This window comes from Oryx dammah, unplaced genomic scaffold (assembly GCF_014754425.2).
Source record: "Oryx dammah isolate SB20612 unplaced genomic scaffold, SCBI_Odam_1.1 HiC_scaffold_17, whole genome shotgun sequence".
Classification (NCBI taxonomy): Eukaryota; Metazoa; Chordata; class Mammalia; order Artiodactyla; family Bovidae; genus Oryx; species Oryx dammah.
The window spans coordinates 41,934,239-41,958,099 of NW_024070201.1; the positions used below are offsets into that span (position 1 = coordinate 41,934,239).

General features: G+C 35.8%; 1 protein-coding gene across 2 annotated transcripts in view; it reads left to right on the top strand.

Annotated features, from left to right (window-relative positions):
• SBF2 (SET binding factor 2) overlaps nucleotides 1-23,861 on the top strand; it is a 488,940-nt gene that overhangs the window by 292,798 nt on the left and 172,281 nt on the right. For both annotated transcript variants that reach the window (XM_040258399.1, XM_040258400.1), the window contains exons 14-16: nucleotides 3,235-3,439; nucleotides 5,841-5,950; nucleotides 8,044-8,193. In XM_040258399.1, coding sequence (XP_040114333.1) covers nucleotides 3,235-3,439; nucleotides 5,841-5,950; nucleotides 8,044-8,193 — 465 coding nt within the window. The remainder of the gene's footprint in view (nucleotides 1-3,234; nucleotides 3,440-5,840; nucleotides 5,951-8,043; nucleotides 8,194-23,861) is intronic.

Below are 23,861 nucleotides of genomic sequence, written 5' to 3' on the forward strand. Positions count from 1 at the left end.
CCATGAGCTAAAAATGCTTTGTTGTATTACCCTCTTTCATTGAACTGTTTTAACTTTTCCTTCTGAATTATAGTGCCTCCCATCTGTATCACATTTTCACTCATAGTCCTGTTTCTGGGCTTCTTGATTTCATTAGCCCTTTAACCCTCAGTGATACTAGTTACCATACTGTATTAATTATTAAAGGTTAATATAAGTTTCATAATCTGGAGAGTTTGACTTCTCCATTTACTCTTCTTCAGAACTCCCTTGACTATTTTTAGATCTTCAGTCTTGCTTATGCAGTTTAGAATGAACCTGTAACATTACTGAATTTTTGACTAGAAGCAATCAATATGTGTATCTTTATTTTTGTAAACCACTTTAAGTTATTTTTGGAATAAGATAGAAGAATATGTAGTGAGAGAGAGAGATAAAATATGCTAGAAAAGATACTATTATCACTAAGATTTCTTTTTTACTTTTATTTTTCCATGTTTTAAAATTCACTTTAATAAATATTATTTACATCATAGGAAATATATTTAGTTTTAATTTTATTATAAAGAAAATAAGTATATATAAAAACAGAAGTAGTGACAAATATACTTTAAATGACTCAAAACTCAAAATTCACATGAATTACCTCCCCAGCATGAAAGAATTATCTGTCCAATGAGTTTTAGAAAATGTATATGTATAATTTTTGAGAAGATAAAATATCTTAGATATTGTATTTAAAGAACAGAGAACAAACATACTGCTTTTGGAAAGGGCAATTTCAGAAACTCCAGACCAGTGATATTGGTGTTAATCTGGTGTAATTTTGGAACAGTTTCTTCAGCATATAGTTTAGATAGTGGTGATTGTGAAGACTTGGCTTAGGAATTTACTTATTTTTTTCTGTCTTTGCTAATATATCTTTATATATTAGGGGGAATACAAAATGTATATGAGGGCTTCTTTGGCAGAAACAAGTTTTTGATCTGATTTCACCATCTCAGGAATCTTTTAAGAGAAGTGTAAGTATAGGCACTTGGAAATACTGTGAGTTGAAGGAAAGCAAGTATCACAATAAAGTGAGTCATGTGAATTTTTTGGTTTCCCAGTGTGTATAAAAGTTGTGTTTACACTATACTGTAGTCTGTTGTGTGCTATAGTATTTGTATCTAAAAGAAACAATGTATGTGCCTTAATTTAAAAATACTATTGTTGTTTAAAAAAATGCTAACCATCATGTGAGCCTTCAGTAAGTCATAATCTTTTTGCAATAATAACATCAAAGATCCCTGACCACAGATCACCTTAACAAATATAATAATGAAAAAGTTTGAAATATGAGAATTACCAAAACATGACACAGAAACACAAAGTGAACAAATGCTATTGGAAAAAAATGGTGCTAATAGACTTGTTTGACATAGGGTTGTCACAAGCCTTCAGTTTGTGAAAAAAGTAGTAACTATGAAGCTCAGATGCTGAAGCTGAAACTCGAGTATTCTGGCCACCTGATGCAAAGAACTGACTCATTTGAAAAGACCCTGATGCTGGGAAAGATTAAAGGTGGGAGGAGAAGGGGACGACAGAGGATGAGATGGTTGGATAGCTCAATGGACATGACTTTGAGTAAACTTCGGGAGTTGGTGACGGACAGGGAAGCCTGGCGTGCTGCAGTCCATGGGGTCGCAAAAAGTCAGACACGACTAAGCGACTGAACTGAACTGATGAAGCTCAGTGAAGTGAAGTGCAAGAAAATAAGGCATGCCTTTATAGACTTAGGCAAAGTTGTTTATCCAGTATCACATAATGAATAGAGCAAAAACTAGAACCCAGGCTTTCTGACACTTAAAGGAGTATTATTTCCACTCTGTTACTGACATATGCTCCCTTTATCTTCTACTATGATCCTGCGTTTCATTTATCTGGGTCTGGGCCAAATAATCAGAAAGAATTGTGGGGAGCAGCTCTGGTAGATGATGCTGGTTGGCCATTCTAACTGTCCAGAAAATATGTAGGGCAATATGGAGCTTAATGTACAACATAAATAATGTAGGTTCAGAAGGAAAAAGAAATTTTCTGGTTTCACCGAATGGTAAATGCAAGAGTTGGCCTAAGAATGATTGTACAGCAGCCTTTCATATGGAACTTTGTAAAAAGTATGGATTCCACTCTGCCTGTAGTATTTGAAGTATAATTGTACGTAAGTAGTGGCTGGATAAAACTCCATGCCAACTCCGAGGGTCTATGAAAATATTAGCTGACACAATTAATTTAACTAATACAGTCCTGATATGTGTTCAACATCTTGTCCCACTCATTACGAACAAGTAGATAATAATTTGACATGCTTTAACTAGATCACTCTGTCTGCAGTGTTAAAAATAGAGTGAGAGTGGGAGCAAGGGTAGAACAGAGAGACAGGTTAGGAGACTGTTCTGAGCAATATGAAAGAGATGCTGACTTAAACCAAGGTATGCTGAAAAGTGGTCAGGTTATAGACATAGTTTAAAGACACAAGTTAAAGATTTGCCTTAAACTTTGACTTAAACCAAGGTGTGTTGAAAAGTGGTCAGGTTATAGACATAGTTTAAAGATACAAGTTAAAGGTTTGCACAGGAATGGATAATGGGGTATTAGAGAAAGGCATTAATGATTACTCTTAAGTTTTTCACTGAAGTGATTGGAAGAAATAAATATGCCATGTACTGAAGTGAGGAAGACTGTAGATAGCAATTTTGAAGGAGGTGAATACTAAATGTTCATTTTGAACATATATTCTAGATGTTATTTTAAATCCAAGTGGAAACAGTATTTGCGGATTGTTGAATATATGGATATGGAGTCCAGGAGGACACTTATTTGGAGACCAAAATTTGTGAATCATTGGTGTTCTTGTAGTTAAAAATACGAGACTGTAGGTTATCACCAAGGAAGTAAATGTAAATAGAAAAGAGGCCTGTGGTCTGAGCCCTGGGGTAGTCACATAGTTAAGAGATTAGGGAGATAAAAAATAGACAAAGATGTAGCAAGAAATTTACAAACCAAGTGAAGAAAGTGTGTGTTGAAGAGGAAAAGAGTGATCAGTCAGCTGTATCAGATGCTGCTGGTAGCTCATGTATTCCAGGACTCTGTATTTTATGGCTGAATGTGTATACAGTCTCTCACCTGTCTGATTTCAGTTTCTGTCCCTCTGGCCAACGATCTGCCATTGTTATTTTAACTTTTGAATAATCTTACCTATGTTTAATATTGCAGGAGAATCCAAACCCTCATATGGCATTTCAGAAAGTTCCACGCCCAACAGAAGGATCCCACTTGCGAGTTCATATTCTTCCTTTTCCCAAAATTAATGAAACTCGGGTACAGGAATTAATACAGGAAAATCTTGCTAAGAATCAGAATGCACCTCCTGCTTCAAGAGTGGAAAAGAAATGTGTTGTGCCTGCAGGTCCACCTGTTGGTATGTATTTATCCATTTGTTTTAAAGGTAAACTTTTAATCAAGATATAAGACACAGGGACTTCCCTGGTGATCCATTGGCTAAGACTCCATGCTCCCAATGCAGGAGGCTCAGCTTTGATCCCTGGTCAGGGATATTATATAGTAATGTGAATATTACTTATTATTTACTTAATAATGCTAATTTGCTGTAATTTCCCTACATATTACCAGCTTATACTTAAGTGTTGATCATACTTTCACATGGAGAAGAAAATAGAGAAGCCAGTGTGTTAGGGTAGTTACTTTTTGAAGGGTATTCATAACTCAGTTGAATACTTTCTTTAAATACACACATGAAGTTGGTTTAAATTTTTATCTGCTTGAACTGTAGCCTTGTCTCAGTATTATTTTTGTATAATCTCTTTACTTCATTTTCAGTCAACATCAAATATTTTATATGCATATGGAATCTCTCATTTTAGTCAGTGAGAGAAATACATATGACTCAGTATTTGTCCCTGCATGGATTGCCTATGAAACCAAAATGAATGAATGAACAAACAGATGAAAGAATGATGAATGAATGAGTGAAGGATGAATGCAGGGACCTCTGTCCAACTTTCTGATTCATTTAAATTGATCAGAATCAGGATTTTCATTGCATTAAAATTTTTAAAGTATGAATGTTTCATCTTACATGATACCCATTTAATATGAGTGTAGAATTGCTATGTCACTTTAAGAACCATTCACATTTTAAGTTAATTACTTTCCAGCTATTCCTCAGAGGTGCCAGAGTAATGATAAACTGCTAAAAATAGCATTTGAAAGCCGAAACCTTAAGAAGGAAGACCTGAAAAGTTGAACACCCATAAACCAGAGTTGTTATCAACTGTTAGAAAGGTAGTATTAGAATGCTGCAGCTGAGGATTTGGCTAATCCCTGATATATCATCTCTAAGTGAAGAACTTTATCCTGGGAATAAACTAAGTCATAGTCTCCAAAGGAAAGTAATAATTTCCAGATGGTAAACAGATTCATTATTTAAAAAGGTGGAATTTTTAATGGTTCATCCTAAAGAAACTTTAAAATGCTATGAAAGAAATTTTAGAATTAAAAATTTATAAAAATAGGTTAAATATGTTGCTCTCTAAAGTATGTGGTCTTACTTGGAGACTAAGACATTTTCTACTCTAAATATAGATCAATTTCAGTTTCTGTCTATGCCACAGACCTCCACATGTGGAAAGCTCCAGAGTACAAAATAAAGAATGCACATTTCAGACAGAGAAAGTCATATGAAATAATCTGTTTTACCATCATGGTCATTACTGTTACATAATTTTAAATGATTTCAAGAGAACTAGTAAAAACCAAGTAAGATTGATTTCCTGATTCTGGTAAAGCACTATAGTTAGATAAGATACCACCATTTGGGGAAGTTGGGTGTGAAGTACATGGATCTTCTCTGTACTAATTTGTAACTCTGTGTAAGCTCATAATTATTTCAGAAATTTTAAGTTTAAAAAATTGTTTTAAGAATGTAAAATTTCATATTAATGAAATGAAAGGAAGGCCAAGAGTATGGTATTATGGTTTTTCTTGTTAGGTAAGAGCAATCATAAAATATAAGGCTTAAGAATTATAATAAGCTACTACCTGATTTGTACAAATGATATTGTGTAGTTCTTTGTGAAATTATACTTTTTATTTAATGAATACTGATTTAATTTATATCTTCTAGTATTCTTTTAATAAGTTACATTTGTTTTAAGTAATTTTAGCTTATGTAGCACACTAGAATTATCCAATCTTGTAAAGTTGACAGGTACTAAGTTCGCAGAACCGAAAAGTGACTCTCCCAAATTTGTAAAGCAATTCTTTGGCCATGATCACTTTTGTTTGTGTGCAGTGCTTCTTCAGGTCACCTGTACTCGGATTTTTAGAACCTAATTTTTTGTGGTATGTGGTTTTTCTTTGGTAATATGTTAGAAATATCAGCTTCTTTTCCTGTTAGTAGTCAGTCCTCTTGTATATGAGCATTAGCTGTGTTGGTCATGATCTTCTACCTGACACATTTCTAGTCTGTTTGTTTACAACTAATGGTTTAAAAAAAGTGATGTTTATCTTTGCTTAATAAAATTTTACTGTGCAACATGAATTAATTTGTATAAGAGTTAAGTACAGTATTAGGATCTAACCTGTGAAATTATCCTCAATAAGCTATTGATTAGCCTGTCACTTCACAACGTAGAAGTGTAATCAAAGTGATGAAGTACCTTCAGTGTCATGTAATGAGGGGGAAATAAAGGCTTAAGTGTTTGTCATGTAAACAGAGTCATATAAACTGTAAATAGTAATATTCCCCTTGCTTTTATTATTGCTAAAGGAATTTAATTTGTGTTATATTCCTTTAATAGTTTCAATAATGGATAAAGTGACAACAGTTTTCAACAGTGCACAGAGATTGGAAGTTGTTAGAAACTGCATTTCATTCATATTTGAAAATAAAACATTGGAGACTGAAAAGGTAATAAAATGCCATCATTCCCAAGTAAACATTCATCATGTCCCTTTCAGATTTCTGTGTTTAGCTTGCCAACTGACCTCTCCTCTATTTCCATCCCTTTTCTTTATAAAGTATTCTTTCATTGTTTTTATCACTTTAAATGAATAGTGTCTAATATTTAAAATCTTAGCCAAGCCCAAAATATTGATAGTCATTTCCCCCCTGAAACTTTTAAACATTTTTCTTTAAATTCTATTTTGGCATATTATTTAGAAACTTCAGTCAGTTCAGTTCAGTCGCTCAGTCGTGTCCAGCTCTTCACGACCCCATGGACCGCAGCACTGCAGGCCAACGTGTCCATCACCAACTACAGGAGTTTACTCAGACTCATCTCCATTGAGTCAGTGATGCCATTCAACCATCTCATCCTCTGCAATCTCCTCCTCCTCCTGCCTTGTCTTTCCCAGCATCAGGGTCTTTTCCAATGAGTCGCTTCTTTGCATCAGGTGGCCCAAGTATTGGAGTTTCAGCTTCAACATCAGTCCTTCCAATGAACACTCAGGACTGATTTCCTTTAGGATGAACTGGTTGGATCTCCTTGCAGTCCAAGGGACTCTCAAGAGTCTTTCCGACACCACAGTTCAAGAGCATCCATTCTTTAGTGCTAAGCTTTCTTTATAGTCCAACTCTCACATCCATACATGACTACTGGAAAAACCATAACCTTGACTAGACGGACCTTTGTTGGCAAAGTAATGTCTCTGCTTTTCAATATGCTGTCTAGGTTGGTCATAACTTTCCTTCCAAGGAGTAAGCGTCTTTTAATTTCATGGTTGCAGTCACCATCTGCAGTGATTTTTGGAGCCCCAAAAAATAAAGTCAGCCACTGTTTACACTGTTTCCCCATCTAATTGCTGTGAAGTGATGCCATGATCTTCGTTTTCTGAATGTTGAGCTTTAAGCCAACTTTTTCACTCTCCTCTTTCACTTTCACTTTCACATCCTCTTTCACTTTTAAGAGACTTAAAAACATTTAAAATATAATTTTATTTATTACAAAAAATCTAGTTAAAACAAGTAATGAATTATAAAAATTGTGGTCTTCATTTAAATATGCCCTTAACGTGTGCTTTAATAGCACATTTTCTTGCCTTCTTTAATAAAACATATTAAACATTAATGTCACCTTTTCTTAGTGACTTGTCATTGTTCTGAGCATTTATTACATGGGGCTAGTAAAGCTTGTGAAACAAAGTTTTTATCCACTTAATGACCCTCAAGTCTGTATTTTGAGTTTTTTGGAATCCATTTTTTCTTATGATTGAAGTATTAAATGGACTTTCTTTTGCTTCTCTTGCTTTCAACTTTCACACTGTTTCTTGTGCCCCTTGTAACAATATTAGGACCTCCTACTCTCAGTCTTTTTCCTTCCTTCTTATTTGCTCCTTTGTTCTTATTTTACATTTTCAAAGTTAAATAAGCCTATTGTTAATACTACTTTATGTAAAGTAAATCAGGCTCTAAAGGTGAACTGGAAGAGGCATTCTTGTGGGTGAGGAAGTGGAAGAGTTTTAGTATGTAAACCTAGAGATTTCTATTTGTTGCTCTGAGTTTTTTCCTTCTTAATTATACTTTTGAAATAGAAGGGATTGCAGAATTTTCCAGTCATAAGTTAAAACTGAGTAGTGATTAAGTTGCTAATCACTATAAAAGAATAAAATCACCCATGCTTCTTGTCATTTTAGTTTTTCCTTCTATTCTTGCCACGGAGATGTGGCCAGTTATTGAAAGAACATGTCAAGTATCCATGGTTTTGACTCAGAATCTGAAGCAGTAGTTATTTTGGTGGCCACAGTTTTGATAAATTGTTTTTTTTTTAATGAAGTTTAATGTTTTTTTTAATGTATCACATAAACTAGTCCTGTTTATTTTCATGCTGCCTTACAAATTTAAAAAATCACTATAAATCCATGTTGTCCTTAACAGCAAATCAACTCTTTTCTAATTCTAATAGCTCTGTTAAATGGTTTACAGAATATGCATGAGTTAGCTGATTTAAAGTTATTTTTTTTCCAGTGAAACCTCTTGTTCATGTCTGCCTCTTATGTCCTCAGACCCTTCCTGCTGCACTGAGAGCCCTTAAAGGAAAGGCAGCAAGACAGTGTCTCACTGATGAGCTGGGTTTACATGTTCAGCAGAACCGAGCAATATTAGATCATCAGCAGTTTGACTACATAATAAGGATGATGAACTGTACTCTACAGGTAACTTTTAGTCTTTCAGACATCTCTTCTTATTTGAGAATAATACTTTTTTCTCTAGGCAGTTCAATAATTACTAGTATTTCAAGTTCTTAAGCCTTCCATATCTGATAATATGAAGAACTGATATTCGTAGCATTTCTGTTAGAAACACTACGTATGTATGCTCAGCATAAATATTAAGAAGTTTTTTTTTATTCTTTTTTTTTCTTGAAAAATACTAGGTTATTTTACTAGTTCTATAAGTAAGCTTTCTGAAGTGAAAAGTCATCTTCGAAACATTCAGTTGTATATTACTTAATGTCTATATTTTTGTCATCCCTTTTCAGCCAGTTTTCAGTTGTACTGTTAAAATAGACGGCAATGAATGGTGGGTAATCCAAATGATAAATGAATTATTCAGTTCATAATCTATTTTCTAACCTATGCATATGGGTGTTAATTGTTTCATTTTTTTCCTGGGTTATAGTTGCTTTACAGTGTTGTACTACACAGTGAATCAGCTATCTGTTTATATATATATCCCCTCCCTCTTGACCCTCCTTCCCACCTCCTCCATCTCACCCCTCTAAACCATCCCAGAACACCAAGCTCAGCTCCCTACATTATACAACAGGGACAGCAGGTTCCCACTAGCTATCTGTTTTACACATGGCGGTGCACATACATCAGTCCCCACCTCCCAGTTCATCCATGCCCCAGCCCCCCACTCCATGCCCATGCTTCCATTCTCCACATCTTCGTCTCTGCAGATAGGTTCATCTGTACCATTTTTCTAGATTCCACATATATGTATTAATATACAATATTTGTTGCTTATTCTGACTTAACTTCCCTCTGACTCTGGGTCCATCCTGTCTGTACAAATGACCCAATTTTGTTCCTTTTATAGCTGAGTGATATTCCATTGTTTGTATGTACCACATCTTATCTATCTATTCATCTGTTGATGGATATTTAGGTTGCTTCCATATCCTCCCTATTGTAAATAGTGCTGCAGCAAATGTTGGGATTGCTAGATTATATGGTGCTGTGTGCTGTGCTTAGTCGCTCAGTTGTGTCTGACTCTTTGTGACCCCATGGACTGTAGCCTGCCTGGCTCCTCTGTCTATAGGGATTCTCCAGGCAAGAGTGAGTTGCCATGCCCTCCTCCAGGGGGTCTTCAACCCAGGGAGTGAACCCAGGTCTCCCACACTGTAGGCAGATTCTTCACCATCTGAGCCACCAGGGAAGCCCATGAATACTAGAGTGGGTAGCCTGTCCCTTCTCCAGAGTAACTTCCTGACCCAGGAATCGACCTGGGGTCTCCTTCATTGCAGGTAGATTATATGGTAGTTCAATTTTTAGTTTTTTAAGGAACCCCCATACTGTTCTCTATAGTGGCTGTATCAATTTACATTCCTACCAATAGCGCACGAGGGTTCTCTTTTCTTTATGTCCTCTCCACCATTTATTATTTGTGGATTTTTTTATGATGGCCATTCTGTGAGGCAGAAGTTTTGATCTACATTTCTCTAATAATTAGTGATGTTGAGCATCTTTTCATGTACCTCTTGGCCATATGTATGTCTTCCTTGGAGAAATGTCTACTAAGGTCTTCCTTATAATTTATTCACATTAATGTCTTAGGGTACTACTGTTACATTTTTTTGCAGAGTGTATTTATCTTTTCAAATGCATTTCAGATAATATCTTTCTCAGAAATTCTAACTTAAAAGCTGGAATGAAAAATGTAATCTTTTTTTTCTTCCTTTTTATTTTATTTATTTTTTATTTTTTTATTTTACTTTACAATACTGTATGGTTTTGCCATACATCAACATGAATCCACCACGGGTGTACACGTGTTATACGTGAAAAATGTAATCTTGTAACAAGGACTTTGTGGTTTGTTAAAGCAAATTAACAAGATAGGAGATAATTCATCTCTACTGGAAACAAATTCTTATTTTAGAGCATAAGAGACTAGCTATAATAGTTTATAATATCAAAAGTTGAAAGCATCCTAAATGTTTACCATTTGAACATAAATTAATGTAAGTATGGTAGAACACTTCTTTGGAATACTGTTCCACTACTAAAATAAAAGAGGTAGCTCTATAATATGTACCTATAGGAAAAAACTTGTTACATATTGCCAGGTGGGCACACAGGAAGATATATAAGGTAGTGCTTAGTCATCATGTCTGATTCTTTGTGACTCCATGGACAGTAGCCTGCCAGGCTCCTCTGTCCATGGGGATTCCTTAGGCAAGAATACTGGAGTGGGTTGCCATGCCCTCCTCCAGGAGATCTTCCCAACCCAGGGATTGAACCCAGGTCTCTCACATTGCAGGCAGATTCTTTACCATCTGAGCCACCAGGGGTACATAAGGTAGATATAATTCTATTTTGACCTAAAATTACATGTATGTAGGTATGTATAGGCAAGAGTACTGGACTGGGGTGCCATTGCCTTCTCCAGTGAAAATCTAGAAGGATATTTACACTAAATCCTTAGTAATGGTTATCTCTGACATATATAGATTAGGAGAGTTTTGACTTCCATTTAAACTTTGCTCTGCTTGAAACACACACATATACATAAGCATAATTAAATTATCTAAAACATATAACAAGGATTTTTTGTAACAGAAAAGGATTCTCATTTTTGTAGGAAGGAAATTATTGAAACTTTATGAGAAGAATAAGACATAATTCATTTGCCATAAAAATCACAAGTCTTTTGCTACTTCTGTTCCTTTGTTTCAGTTACTTTGGTACTGTCATTACAGAGAACAAAAGAATTTGATTAAGAGATCAAGGTTACCAGAAGTCCTAAAGTTAGATAATATCCTGGTTCCCTATACCTGGTGATAAAACTGAAAAAACTATTTTAGGAGGCTCTTTTCCATTTGTATTTTATGTGCTGTAATTAACTGGGTTCATGGGGTTGCAAAGAGTCAGACACGCCTGAACGACTGAACTGAATTAACTGAAGAACTAAATTAGAAGGCTTTATCTAAACTTAATTTTAGCATAAATCAATTAGTAATTGATTACAGAATAGCCAGGTACCTTTGGGCTAGAAAAATACTCGTTTTCATTTGAATAATCATATTCTGTTGGGGGGAAGCTTGGGTTTGTTGTTGTTGCTGCTTCCAGATGCACCTGCACTAATGAGCTGTTACTGTTTTGTAATTCAGTATTTCATAAAATTAGATCTTGTCTTTGTTCTATTATAGAGAGGCTCTTTTCAGTTATAAATGAGTTCATATGTGATACTTTTAATGAATTACTTATTTACCAACTTGGGATTTATTAATATTTATATTCTTGTTACAGTACTTGTGGGGATTTAACATAACATTCTGAACATTTTTTTACAAAAGCATAGAGTTTCAAGGCAGAGAGGCCAAACATCTGTGTTGGTGTTTTAAAATAGAAACATTAAATGAACTAAGTTTTAGGTAGTGATTCAAAAACTTTAGTAGTTTCTGTCCTCAAGGGAAAATTAAATGGAACATGAGTACTGCCAAGGGGTTATTTGTTTATCATGTTCTTTCAGTGCCAAGATGATTTTTTAAAGGACTGGTTTATGGAGATTATAGATTATTCCTATGTATTTTCTTATCTCAAATAACTGATCTTATTTTAGTTTTTTTATAACTGAGATTACTATATATCTCTTCAAAAATATGGATTTAACTCTTTTCATTTTAGCAGATATATAATTTTTATGTGTAAGGTCTTAGCTAAGATCTTTTAATGGTAGATTATAACTTTAAAACCCAGCTGTGTACTCCATTTCCAGCCTTATAATAAACTGCAGGGTATGAGGGACCCTCTCACTAATGTAGAAATAGATCTTAGAAAATTGCAACAGCAAAAACCCATGATTTTTATATATTGTTTTTCCTAAGAAGAAAAGGAAATCTCTAAAAGACCTCTCCTCTATTCTCAAGAAAAAAATAAGCAGGGAAAACCAAATTCTGAGCACTTAGCCGTTGGGGAAACCAGATACATGAGCTCATTTAATTCTTCAGTAAGAGAGCTGGTTGAACCTGAGAGCTTTATTTACCTAAGGGTAGGACATTGGAAGAAGAATGAAATAATCCCTCTTCAGTGGCATACCCCTCACCCTTGCCTCCAGAAGAAGCAATATAAATCTTTTGTAGAATTTATTAAATTCAGCCCCAATTTAGGCAGTCGGTGTTCCCACTGATAAACTTTAGTAAGATGTGAAGTCACAATTTTAAAATGACCAAATACCAAAGAAATGAGCCAGTGTGAAATAGTGTTAACAGAAACATACAAAAACAGACTGAAGACCTCAGAGGCTTTATATATTAGAATTATCCAATTTGAATATATAATAATTAAAATATTTAAATAAAGGATTGAATACAAAGTAAGCAGATAATAAGAAACTAACAAAAGGGCTAGATAAGTTTAGATTATATAATCAGTAAAGTAAAACATCAAAGAATATGGAAAACCCAGTATCATTAATATGTCACTTCTCCACAAATCAACCTGTAGCCTGAATGCAATTCCAATAAGAATTGCAGCAAACTTTTTCTTAGAAATTAACTGGATGATTCCAAAATTTATGCAGAAATGCTGAAGACTTAGAGTGGTCAAATTAATCTTGAATAAGAACAAGTTGGAGGCTTAACCCTACCTGGTTTCAAGACTTATTATCAACCCACAGTAATCAACATAGTGTATACTGACATGTCAAACAGATCAGCAGAAAAGGGCACCCAGAAATTAGACTTGCATTTCTGGGAAATTTGTTAAAGGCACCAAAGTAATCCAATCAGGGAGGAAAGTTTTTTCCACAAATAGTGCTGGAAAACTGAATATCCATATGGAAGAAAGTGAACCTCAACCTCTACCTCATATCAGACACAAGGATTAATTGAGGTAGAACATAGACATAAACATAAAATAGAAAACCACAAAGTTTTTAGGGGAAAGCATGGAATAGTTTCATGACTTGGGAATGAGCAACAGTTTCCTTTTTTAAAAAATTATTAATTGAATCTTTTGCCACTTGTAATTTCTATAACTGGCAAAAGTTTCTTAGGTCACAAAAAGTGATGACCAAAAAAAGAAAAAAAAACATAATTATACTTCATAGAAATTAAAACATGTTTATCAAAAGACAGAATTAAGAAAATGAATATTGAAGACTAGGAAAAATTATTCAAAAATATGTATGTGACAAAGAACTGATGTCATGGTTATATAAAGAACTCCTACAACTTAAGAAGCCAAGCCATTTTTTGAAAATGGACAGCTTAAACAGACACTTCACAAAGTAAGATATGGAAATGGTCAATAAAAACATGAACTAGTCAGTGTCAGTCATCCAAAAAATGCAAATTGAAAGCATTATGAGATAATCCTATATAACCACCAGTATGGCTAAAATTAGAAAGATTGCAATACCACATGTTGGCAGAGTTTTTTGTTTTTTTTTTTATTTTATTTTTAATTGTAGGCTGATTACTTTACAATATCATGGTGGTTTTGTCATACATTGACATGAATCTACCACGGGTATACATGTGTTCCCCATCCTGAACCTCCTCCCACGTCCCTCCCCATCCCATCCCTCAGGGTCATCCCAGTGCACCAGCCCTGAGCACACTGTCTCATGCATCGAGCCTGGACTGGCAATCTGTTTCACATATAATAATATACATGTTTCAATGCCATTCTCCCAAATCATCCCACCCTCACCTTCTCCCACAGAGTCCAAAAGTCTTTTATTTATATCTGTCTTTTTCACTGTCTTGCATATAGGGTCATTGTTACCATCTTTCTAAACTCCATATCTATGTGTTAATATACTGTAATAGTGTTTTTCTTTCTGACTTACTTCATTCTGTATAATAGGCCCCAGTTTCATCCACCTCATTAGAACCAATTCAAATCCATTCTTTTTAATAGCTGGGTAATATTCCATCGTGTATATGTACCACAGCTTTCTTATCCATTTGTCTGCCGATGGACATCTAGGTTGCTTCCATGTCCTGGCTATTGTAAACAATGCTGTAATGAATATTGGAATACACATGTCTCTTTCAATTCTGGTTTCCTTGGTGTGTATGCCCAGCAGTGGGATTGCTGGGTCGTATGGCAGTTCTATTTCCAGTTTTTTAAGGAATCTCCACACTGTTCTCCATAGTGGCTGTACTAGTTTGCATTCCCACCAACAGTGTAAGAGGGTTCCTTTTTCTCCACACCGTCTCCAGAATTTATTGTTTCTAGACTTTTTGATAGCAGCCATTCTGACCAGCATGAGATGGTACCTCATTGTGGTTTTGATTTGCATTTCTCTGATAATGAGTGATGTTGAGCATCTTTTCATGTGTTCGTTAGCCATCTGTATGTCTTCTTTGGAGAAATGTCTGTTTAGGTCTTTAGCCCATTTTTTGTTTGGGTCGCTTATTTTTCTGGAATTGAGCTGCATAAGTTGCTTGTATATTTTTGAGATTAATTCTTTGTCAGTTGCTTCATTTACTATTATTTTCTCCCATTCTGAAAGCTGTCTTTTCACCTTGCTTATAGTTTCTTTCATTGTGCAAAAGCTTTTATGTTTAATTAGTCTCATTTGTTTATTTTTGCTTTTATTTCCATTACTCTGGGAGGTGGGCCATAGAGAATCCTGCTGTGATTTACGTCAGAGAGTGTTTTGCCTATATTTTCCTCTAGGAGTTTTATAGTTTCTGGTCTTACATTTAGATCTTTAATTCATTTTGAGTTCATTTTTGTGTATGGTGTTAGAAAGTGTTCTAGTTTCATTCTTTTACAAGTGGCTGACCAGTTTTCCCAGCACCACTTGTTAAAGAGATTGTCTTTTCTCCATTGTATATTCTTGCCTCCTTTGTCAAAGATAAGGTGTCCATAGGTGCATGGATTTATTTCTGGGCTTTCTATTTTGTTCCATTGATCTATCTTTTTGTCTTTATGCCAGTAGCATACTGTCTTGATGACTGTAGCTTTGTAGTATAGCCTGAAGTGTCAGGCAGATTGATTCCTTCAGTTCCATTCTTCTTTCTCAAGATTGCTTTGGCTATTCAAGGTTTTTTGTATTTCCATACAAATTGTGAAATTATTTGTTCTAGTTCTCTGAAAAATACCATTGGTAGCTTGATAGGGATTGCTTGAATCTATAGATTGCTTTGGGTAGTATACTCATTTTCACTCTATTGATTCTTCCAATCCATAAACATGGTGTATTCCTCCATCTATTTGTGTCATCTTTGATTTCTTTCATCAGTGTTTTATAGTTTTCTATATATAGGTCTTTTGTTTCTTAAGTATTTTATTCTTTTGGTTGCAATGGTGGATGGAATTGTTTCCTTAATTTCTCTTTCTGTTTTCTCATTGTTAGTGTATAGGAATGCAAGGGATTTCTGTGTGTTAATTTTATATCCTGCAACTTTACTATATCCATTGATAAGCTCTAATAATTTTCTGGTGGAGTCTCTAGGGTTTTCTATGTAGAGGATCATGTCATCTGCAATTAGTGAGAGTTTTACTTCTTCTTTTCCAATCTGGAGTCCTTTTATTTCTTTTTCTTCTCTGATTGCTGTGGCTAAAACTTCCAAAACTGTGTTGAATAATAGTAGTGAGAGTGGGAATCCTTGTCTTGTTCCTGACTTTAGGGGAAATGCTTTCAATTTTTCACCATTGAGGATGTTTGCTGTGGGTTTATCATATATGGCTTTTATTATGTTGAGGTATGTTCCTTCTATGCCTGCTTTCTGGAGGGTTTTTATCATAAATGGATGTTGAATTTTGTCAAAGGCTTTCTCTGCATCTGTTGAGATAATCATTTGGCTTTTATCTTTCAATTCGTTAATGTGGTGTATCACATTGATTGATTTGTGAATACTGAAGAATTTTGCATCCCTGGGATAAAGCCACTTGGTCATGATGTATGATCTTTTTAATATGTTGTTGGATTCTGTTTGCTAGAATTTTGTTAAGGATTTTTGCATCTGTGTTCATCAGTGATATTGGTCTGTAGTTTTCTTTTTTTGTGACATCTTTGTCTGGTTTTGGTATTAGGGTGATGATGGCCTCATAGAATGAGTTTGGAAGTTTACCATCCTCTGCAGTTTTTTGGAAGAGTTTGAGTAGGATAGGTGTTAGCTCTTCTCTAAATTTTTGGTAGAATTCAGCTGTGAAGCCATCTTGTTGTAGACTTTTGTTTGTTGGAAGATTTCTGATTACAGTTTAGATTCTGTGCTTCTGATGGGTCTGTTAAGACTTTCTATTTCTTCTTGGTTCAGATTTGGAAAGTTGTACTTTTCTAAGAATTTGTCCATTTTTTCCAAGTTGTCCATTTTATTGGCATATAGTTGCTGATAGTAGTCTCTTATGATCTTTTGTATTTCTGTGTTGTCTGTTGTGATTTCTCCATTTTCATTTCTAATTTTGTTGATTTGATTCTTCTGTTTCTTGATGAGTCTAGCTAATGGTTTGTCTATTTTATTTATCTTCTCAAAGAACTAACTTTTAGCTTTGTTGATTTTGGCTATGGTCTCCTTTTTTTCTTTTGTGTTTATTTCTGCCCTGTTTTTTATGATTTCTTTCCTTCTACTAACCCTGGAGTGCTTCATTTTTTCTTTTTCTAGTTGCTTTAGGTGTAGAGTTAGGTTTTTTATTTGATTTTTCTCCTGTTTCTTGAGGTAGGCGTATATTGCTATGAACCTTCCCTTTAGCACTGCTTTTACTGAATCCCATAGGTTTTGTGTTGTTGTGTATTCATTTTCATTCGTTTCTATGCATATTTTGATTTCTTTTTTGATTTCTTCTGTGATTTTTGGTTATTCAGAAGTGTGTTGTTTAGCCTCCATATGTTTGTATTTTTAATAGCTTTTTTCCTGTAGTTGATATCTAATCTTACTGCATTGTGATCAGAAAAGATGCTTGAGATGATTTCAATTTTTTTGAACTTACCAAGGCTAGATTTATGGCCCAGGATGTGATCTATCCTGGAGAAGGTTCTGTGTGCACTTGAGAAAAAGGTACAATTCATTGTTTTAGGGTGAAATGTCCTATAGATGTCAAATAGGTCTACCTGGTCCATTGTATCATTTAAAGTTTGTGTTTCCTTGCTAATTTTCTGTTTATTTGATCTGTCCATAGGTGTGAGTGGGGTATTAAAGTCTCCAGCTATTATTATGTTAGTTAATTTCCCCTTTTATACTTGTTAGCATTTGCCTTACATATTGTGGTGCTCCTATGTTGTGTGCATATATATTTAAAATTGTTATATCTTCTTCTTGGATTGATCCTTTGATCATTATGTAGTGTCCTTCTTTGTCTCTTTTCACAGCTTTTATTTCAAAGTCTATTTTATCTGATATGAGTATTGCTACTCTTGCTTTCTTTTGGTCTCTATTTGCATGATATATCTTTTTCCAGCCCTTCACTTTCAGTACATATGTGTCCCTAGGTTTGAGGTGGGTCTCTTGTAGACAGCATATATAGGGGTCTTGTTTTTGTATCCATTCAGCCAGTCTTTGTCTTTTGGTTGGGGCATTCAACCCGTTTACACTTAAGGTAATAATTGATAAGTATGATCCCGTTGCCATTTACTTTGTTGTTTTGGGTTCAAGTTTATAAACTTTTTCTATGTTTCCTGTCTAGAGAAGATCCTTTAGCATTTGTTGAAGAGCTGATTTGGTGGTGCTGAATTATCTGAGCTTTTGCTTGTCTGTAAAGCTTTTGATTTCTCCTTCATATTTGAATGAGATCTTTGCTGGGTACAGTAATCTGGGTTGTAGGTTTTCCTCTTTCATCACTTTAAGTATGTCCTGCCATTCCCTTCTGGCTTGAAGAAATTCTATTGAAAGATCAGCTATTATCCTTATGGGGATCCCCTTGTGGGTTATTTGTTGTTTTTCCCTTGCTGCTTTTAATATTTATTCTTTGTGTTTGATCTTCGTTAATTTGATTAATATGTATCTTGGGGTGTTTTGCCTGGGGTTTATCCTGTTTGGGACTCTCTGGGTTTCTTGGACCTGGGTGGCTATTTCCTTCCCCATTTTAGGGAAGTTTTCAACTATTATCTCCTCAAGTATTTTCTCACGGCCTTTCTTTTTGTCATCGTCTTCTGGGACTCCTATGATTCAAATGTTGGGGCGTTTAACATTGTCCCAGAGGTCTCTGAAGTTGTCCTCATTTCTTTTAATTCTTTTTTTCTTTTTTCCTCTCTGCTTCATCTATTTCCACCATTCTATCTCCCACCTCACTTATCATGTCTTCTACCTCAGTTATTCTACTGTTGGTTCCCCCCAGAGTGCTTTTGATCTCAGTTATTGCAGGGATTGACTCTTTTTTATTTCTTCTAGGTCCTTGTTAAACATTTCTTGCATCTTCTCAATCCTTGTCTCCAGACTATTTATCTGTAACTCCATTTTGTTTTCAAGATTGTGGATCATTTTTACTGTCATTATTCTGAATTCTTTTTCAGGTAGACTCCTTATCTCCTCTTTGGTTTGGTTTGGTGGGCATTTATCATGTTCCTTTACCTGCTGAATATTTCTCTGCCTTTTCATCTTGTTTAGGTCGCTGTGTTTGGGGTGGTCTTTCTGTATGCTGGAAGTTTGCAGTTCCTCTTTATTGTGGAGGTTCCTCCCTATGGTTGGAGTTGAATGAGTGGCTTGTCAACGAGTAGCTGGTTAGGGAAGCTTGTGTCAGTGTTCTGGTGGGTGGAGCTGGATCTCTTCTCTCTGGATTGCAATAAAGTGTCCAGTAGTGAGTTTTGAGGTGTCTGTGAGTTTGGTGTGATTTTTGGCCACCTGTTTTTTTGTGCTCAGGGTTATGTTCCTGCGTTGTTGAAGAATTAGCTTGGTATGTCTTGCTCTAAAACTTGTTGGCTCCTGGATGGAGCTTGGTTTCAGTGTAGGTATGGAGTCTTTTGGATGAGCTCTTGTTGATTAATGTTCCCTGGAGTCAGGAGTTTTCTAGTTACTCAAGTTTTGGACTTAAGCTTCCTGCCTCTGGCTTTTAGTCTTATTTTTACAGTAGCCTCAAGACTTCTCTATCCATACAGCACCGATGATAAAACATCTCCTTTCAAAGACAATGGGCTGCCTTTCTGGGTGCCTTGTGTCCTCCGCCAGCTTTCAGAAGTTGTTTTGTGGTATTTGCTCAGCATTCAAATGATTTTTTAATGAATTTGTGGTGGAGAAAGTGGTCTCCCTGTCTTATTCCTCCACCATCTTAGGACCGCCCATCCTGTCGGCAGGGTTTTAAGGTATTCAGAATGCTCATGTTTTATTGTTGAGAGTGTAAACGGGTACAGTCACTTTAGAAAAAAGTCTAGGAGATTCTTATCAAAGTAAGCATATACCTATCCTATGATCCAGGAGTTTCACACCTGGATCTTACCTTAAAAAATGAAAGCATATCACTACAAAAAGACATACAAAAATATTCATAGGAGCTTTATTCATAGTAGCCTAAAGCTGAAATCAGTGCAGGTGCCCATCAATCAGAGAATAGCTTTTATTTTTTAATTACCATATACCATACAAAGTAATACTAATCAGTATGTTTTTTAAAAGTTAATAATACGTGTAACCTCATGGATAAATCTCAAAAACATTATGGCATATTTGTAGAAACTCACTGTGTGTACATGTAAGATTTTTGTATTTTCAGTTCCGTACAGTCGCTCAATTGTGTCTGACTCTTTGTGACCCCATGAACCGCAGCTCGCCAGGCCTTCCTGTCCATCACCAACTCCCGGAGTCCACCCAAACCCATGTCCATTGAGTCGGTGATGCCATCCAACCATCTCATCCTTTGTCGTCCCCTTCTCCTCCTGCCCTCAATCTTCGCCAGCATCAGGGTCTTTTCAAATGAGTCAGCTCTTCACATCAGGTGGCTGAAGTATTGAAGTTCCAGCTTCAACATCAGTCCTTCCAATGAATATCCAGGACTGATCTCCTTTAGGATGGACTGGTTTGATCTTGCAGTCCAAGGGACTCTCAAGAGTCTTTTCCAGCACCACAGTTCAAAAACATCAATTCTTCTCTATGGTCCAACTCTCACATCCATATATGACTACTGGAAAAACCATAGCTTTGACTAGATGAACCTTTGTCAGCAAAGTGATATCTCTGCTTTTTAATACACTTTTTTAGGTTTGTCACAGCTTTTCTTCCAAGGAGCAAGTATCTTTTCATTTCATGACTGCAGTCACCATCTGCAGTGATTTTGAAGCCCAAGAAGATAAAGTCTGTCACTGTTTCATTTTCTTCCCCATCTGTTTGCCATAAAGTGATGGGACTGGATGCCGTGATCTTAGTTTTTGAATGTTGAGTTTTACGCCAGCTTTTTCACTCTTTCCTTTAACCATCATCAAGAGGCTCTTTATTTCCTCGTCACTTTCTGTCATTAGGGTGGTGTCTGGTGGTGTCTGTATAAATTCTTATACTGAGCTTGTTATGCTAAGGGCTCTGGATAACTTAGGAAACCACATAGAGGTTTAAAAGTGTGAGGAAAATGGATTATCTTCTGGAACCCCAAGCCTTCCACAATCTAGAAGGTTATTTATTTATTTATGGCTGCACTGGGTCTTTGTTGCTGTGCACTGGCTTTCTCTAGTTGTGGCGAGTGGCAGCTACTCTTTGTTGTATAGCCTTCTCATTGCATTGGCTTCTTTTGTTCTGGAGCACTGGCTCTAGGCACATGGATTCAGTACTTGGGCCACCAGGGAAGCCGAACCTAGAAGTTTTCAAAGGTCCTCAAGCACTGATCATGACCCGTTCCTATGTAAGAGATACCAGTTTGAGAATTTTGTTAATTGCTGTGTTCTGAATGTGTCCTCCCAGGTTTGTATGTTGGAAACCTAGTGCCTAAGGGATTCCCTGGTGGCTTAGTTAAAGAATCTGCCTGCAATGTAGGAGACCCAGATTTGATCCCTAGATCAGGAGGCTCTCTTGGAGAAGGGAGCTGGCTACCCACTCCAGTATTCTTGCCTGGAGAATTCCACAGACAGAGGGGCCTAGTAGGTTACAGTTCATAGGGTCACAAAGACTCAGACACCTCTGAGCAACTATTAAAAAAAATAATGGTGATAATATTAGGAGGTGAGGCTTTTGGGAGGGGATTAGGTCAAGAAGGCAAAGACATTACCAAGGAGATCAGTACCCTTATAAAAGAGAGCCAGCAGATCTGCCTAACCGTCTCCACCATGTAAAGATATAACACAAAGTCTGCAGCTTTGAGGAGGGCCCTAATTAGACCCTCACTACCACTCTGACCTTGGATTTCCAACCTCCCAAATTGTGAAAATAAATTTCTGTTGTTTATGTACCACCCATTCTATGATGTTTTGTTATGGCAGTGCAGAACAGACTAATGAGAATATATTAATTAGTATTTCATTCTTTTTATGGCTGATTACTATTCCATTTTTTTGTGTGTGTGTATCTTTATCCATTTATTTGTTAATGGACACTTAGGTTGCTTCCATGTATTGGCTATTATAAATAGTACTACTGTGAACATTGGGGTGCATGTATCTTTTTGAATTAGAGTTTTCATCTCTTCTGCATATATTCCCAAGAGTGGGATTGCTGGTAGTTCTAGTTTAGTTTTTTGAGGAATCTCCGTAGCGTTCTCCATAGTGGCTACACCAATTTACATTCCCACCAACAGTGTAGGAGATTTCCCTTTTCTCCACACTGTCTCTAGCATTTGTTGCTTGTTGACTTTTTGATGAGGGCCATGCTGTTCTTCATTGTAGTTTCAATTTACATTTCTCTAAAAATTAGCGATGTTGAGCATCTTTTTATGTGAGTGTTGGCCATCTGTCTGACTTGTTTGGAGAAACATCTGTTCAGTTCTTCTGCTCATTTTTTGATTGGGTTGTTTGCTTTTTTGATGTTGAACTGTATGAGCTCTTTGTATATTTCATAAATTAAAAATGAAATATTGCCATTTACAACAACATGATGGACCTAGTGATTATCATACTAAGTGAAGTAAGTCAGACAGAGACAAATACATATAACTTATATATGGAATCTAAAAAATAATACAAATAAACTTACTTACAAAACAGAAACAGACTTACAAACATCGAAAACAAACTTACCAGAAGGGAAGAGGGGAGGGATAAATAAGGAGTTTGGAATTGCAGATGTATGTATAAAATATGCAAACAACAAGCATTTACTGATTTGATATCCTATAATAACCTATAATGGAGAAAATTATATACATATTAAACCTAGTTACTTTGCTGTACACTTGAAACTAACACAATATTTTAAGACTGTACTTCAATTTTAAGAAAAAGAGTCTATTAGTCAGTAGAATTCATCTTTTCCTTAAGCAGACTATGTATTTTACTCCTTTCTCTTCCTTCAAACGTTCACTGATTTCTACCATGTACTAGCCTCTGTAATAACTACTGGACATACTGATGTGATTAAGGTATAATTTTAGTTCTTAAGGAGTTCAGAGTCTAGAAGGAAAATCTCATAGGTAAACTAGTATTTATGATGTAGTGATTTGCCCTGATAAGGGTGTATAAAAAAGTACTATGAATGCTATTCTGGGTTATTGGATTTAGAGTGGGAAAGAGATGGTCACAGAAGGTCAGACAAGGATTGGTGGGGAGGTGAAGTATTCCAGATAGAGGAGTTGCTAGTAGCAGAAAGAAATAGGGAAAGGACCTGTGTTTTTGAAAATTGAAAACTGTTTCATATTGCCAAGTGTAGTAAAGAAAGGTGGTGGTAGATAAGTAGATAGAGTAACTTCTGGTTAAAATGTAAATTGAATATATACATTTAACCTCAGCTACTACCCATCAAAACCACTAAAACAACAGTAAAGAGGATTTTTTAAATGCATAAGTGAAATTCGCTTAGTCATGTCTGACTCTTTGTGACCCCGTGGACTGTACAGTCTCCAGGCCAGAATACTGGAACGGTAGCCTTTCCCTTCTCCAGGAGATCTTCCCAACCCAGGGATTGAACCCAGGTCTCCTGCATTGCAGATGGATTCTTAACCAGCTGAGCCACAAGGGAAGCCCTTTAATGCATAAACCCACAGGCAAAATAGGATAGGAGACAACAGCAACAATATTTTGGAAACTAGAAAGCTGATGGATGAGTGACTTAACAGCCCCAAGAAAGCCTTTACCTAACAGTTGTAAATGCCTTGAAGCATCCCAGTTTGCAGAACTGCAAAGGGCTCAAGAATTAGAGATATCAGGTTATCTCTGAAAGCAAGAGCTTAAGATGGAGCTAAAACATTAAAAAGAGGATTAGTTGAAAGTCTTCTTATGATGCAATTAGAGTCCTGTCTCAGATCTTTTCCAATTCTGTGTTAACAGCCAGTTGCCTCTCCTTTATCCTAGCAGACTATTAGAGGTTTGCTTGTTTGTGTATTTATGTTTGAGAGACAAAGAATGAACAGGCAAGGGAGACACTGTGTCTGGCTGAGGGAAATTCTGTTTTGTCGCAAACTAGAGAATAAAATGAGTGTCAAATGTTAAGAATACCAGTCAACAACTTTCCCCCTTCAGTTCCTAGAACTCTGGGAGGCTTCCCTCAAGCAGACATTGGAAGACAGTTCTCTGAGAAATCTGACCAGCCAAAGAGGAAAAGATTTTACTGAAAACACTGAGATAGGAGGTTCTTAAC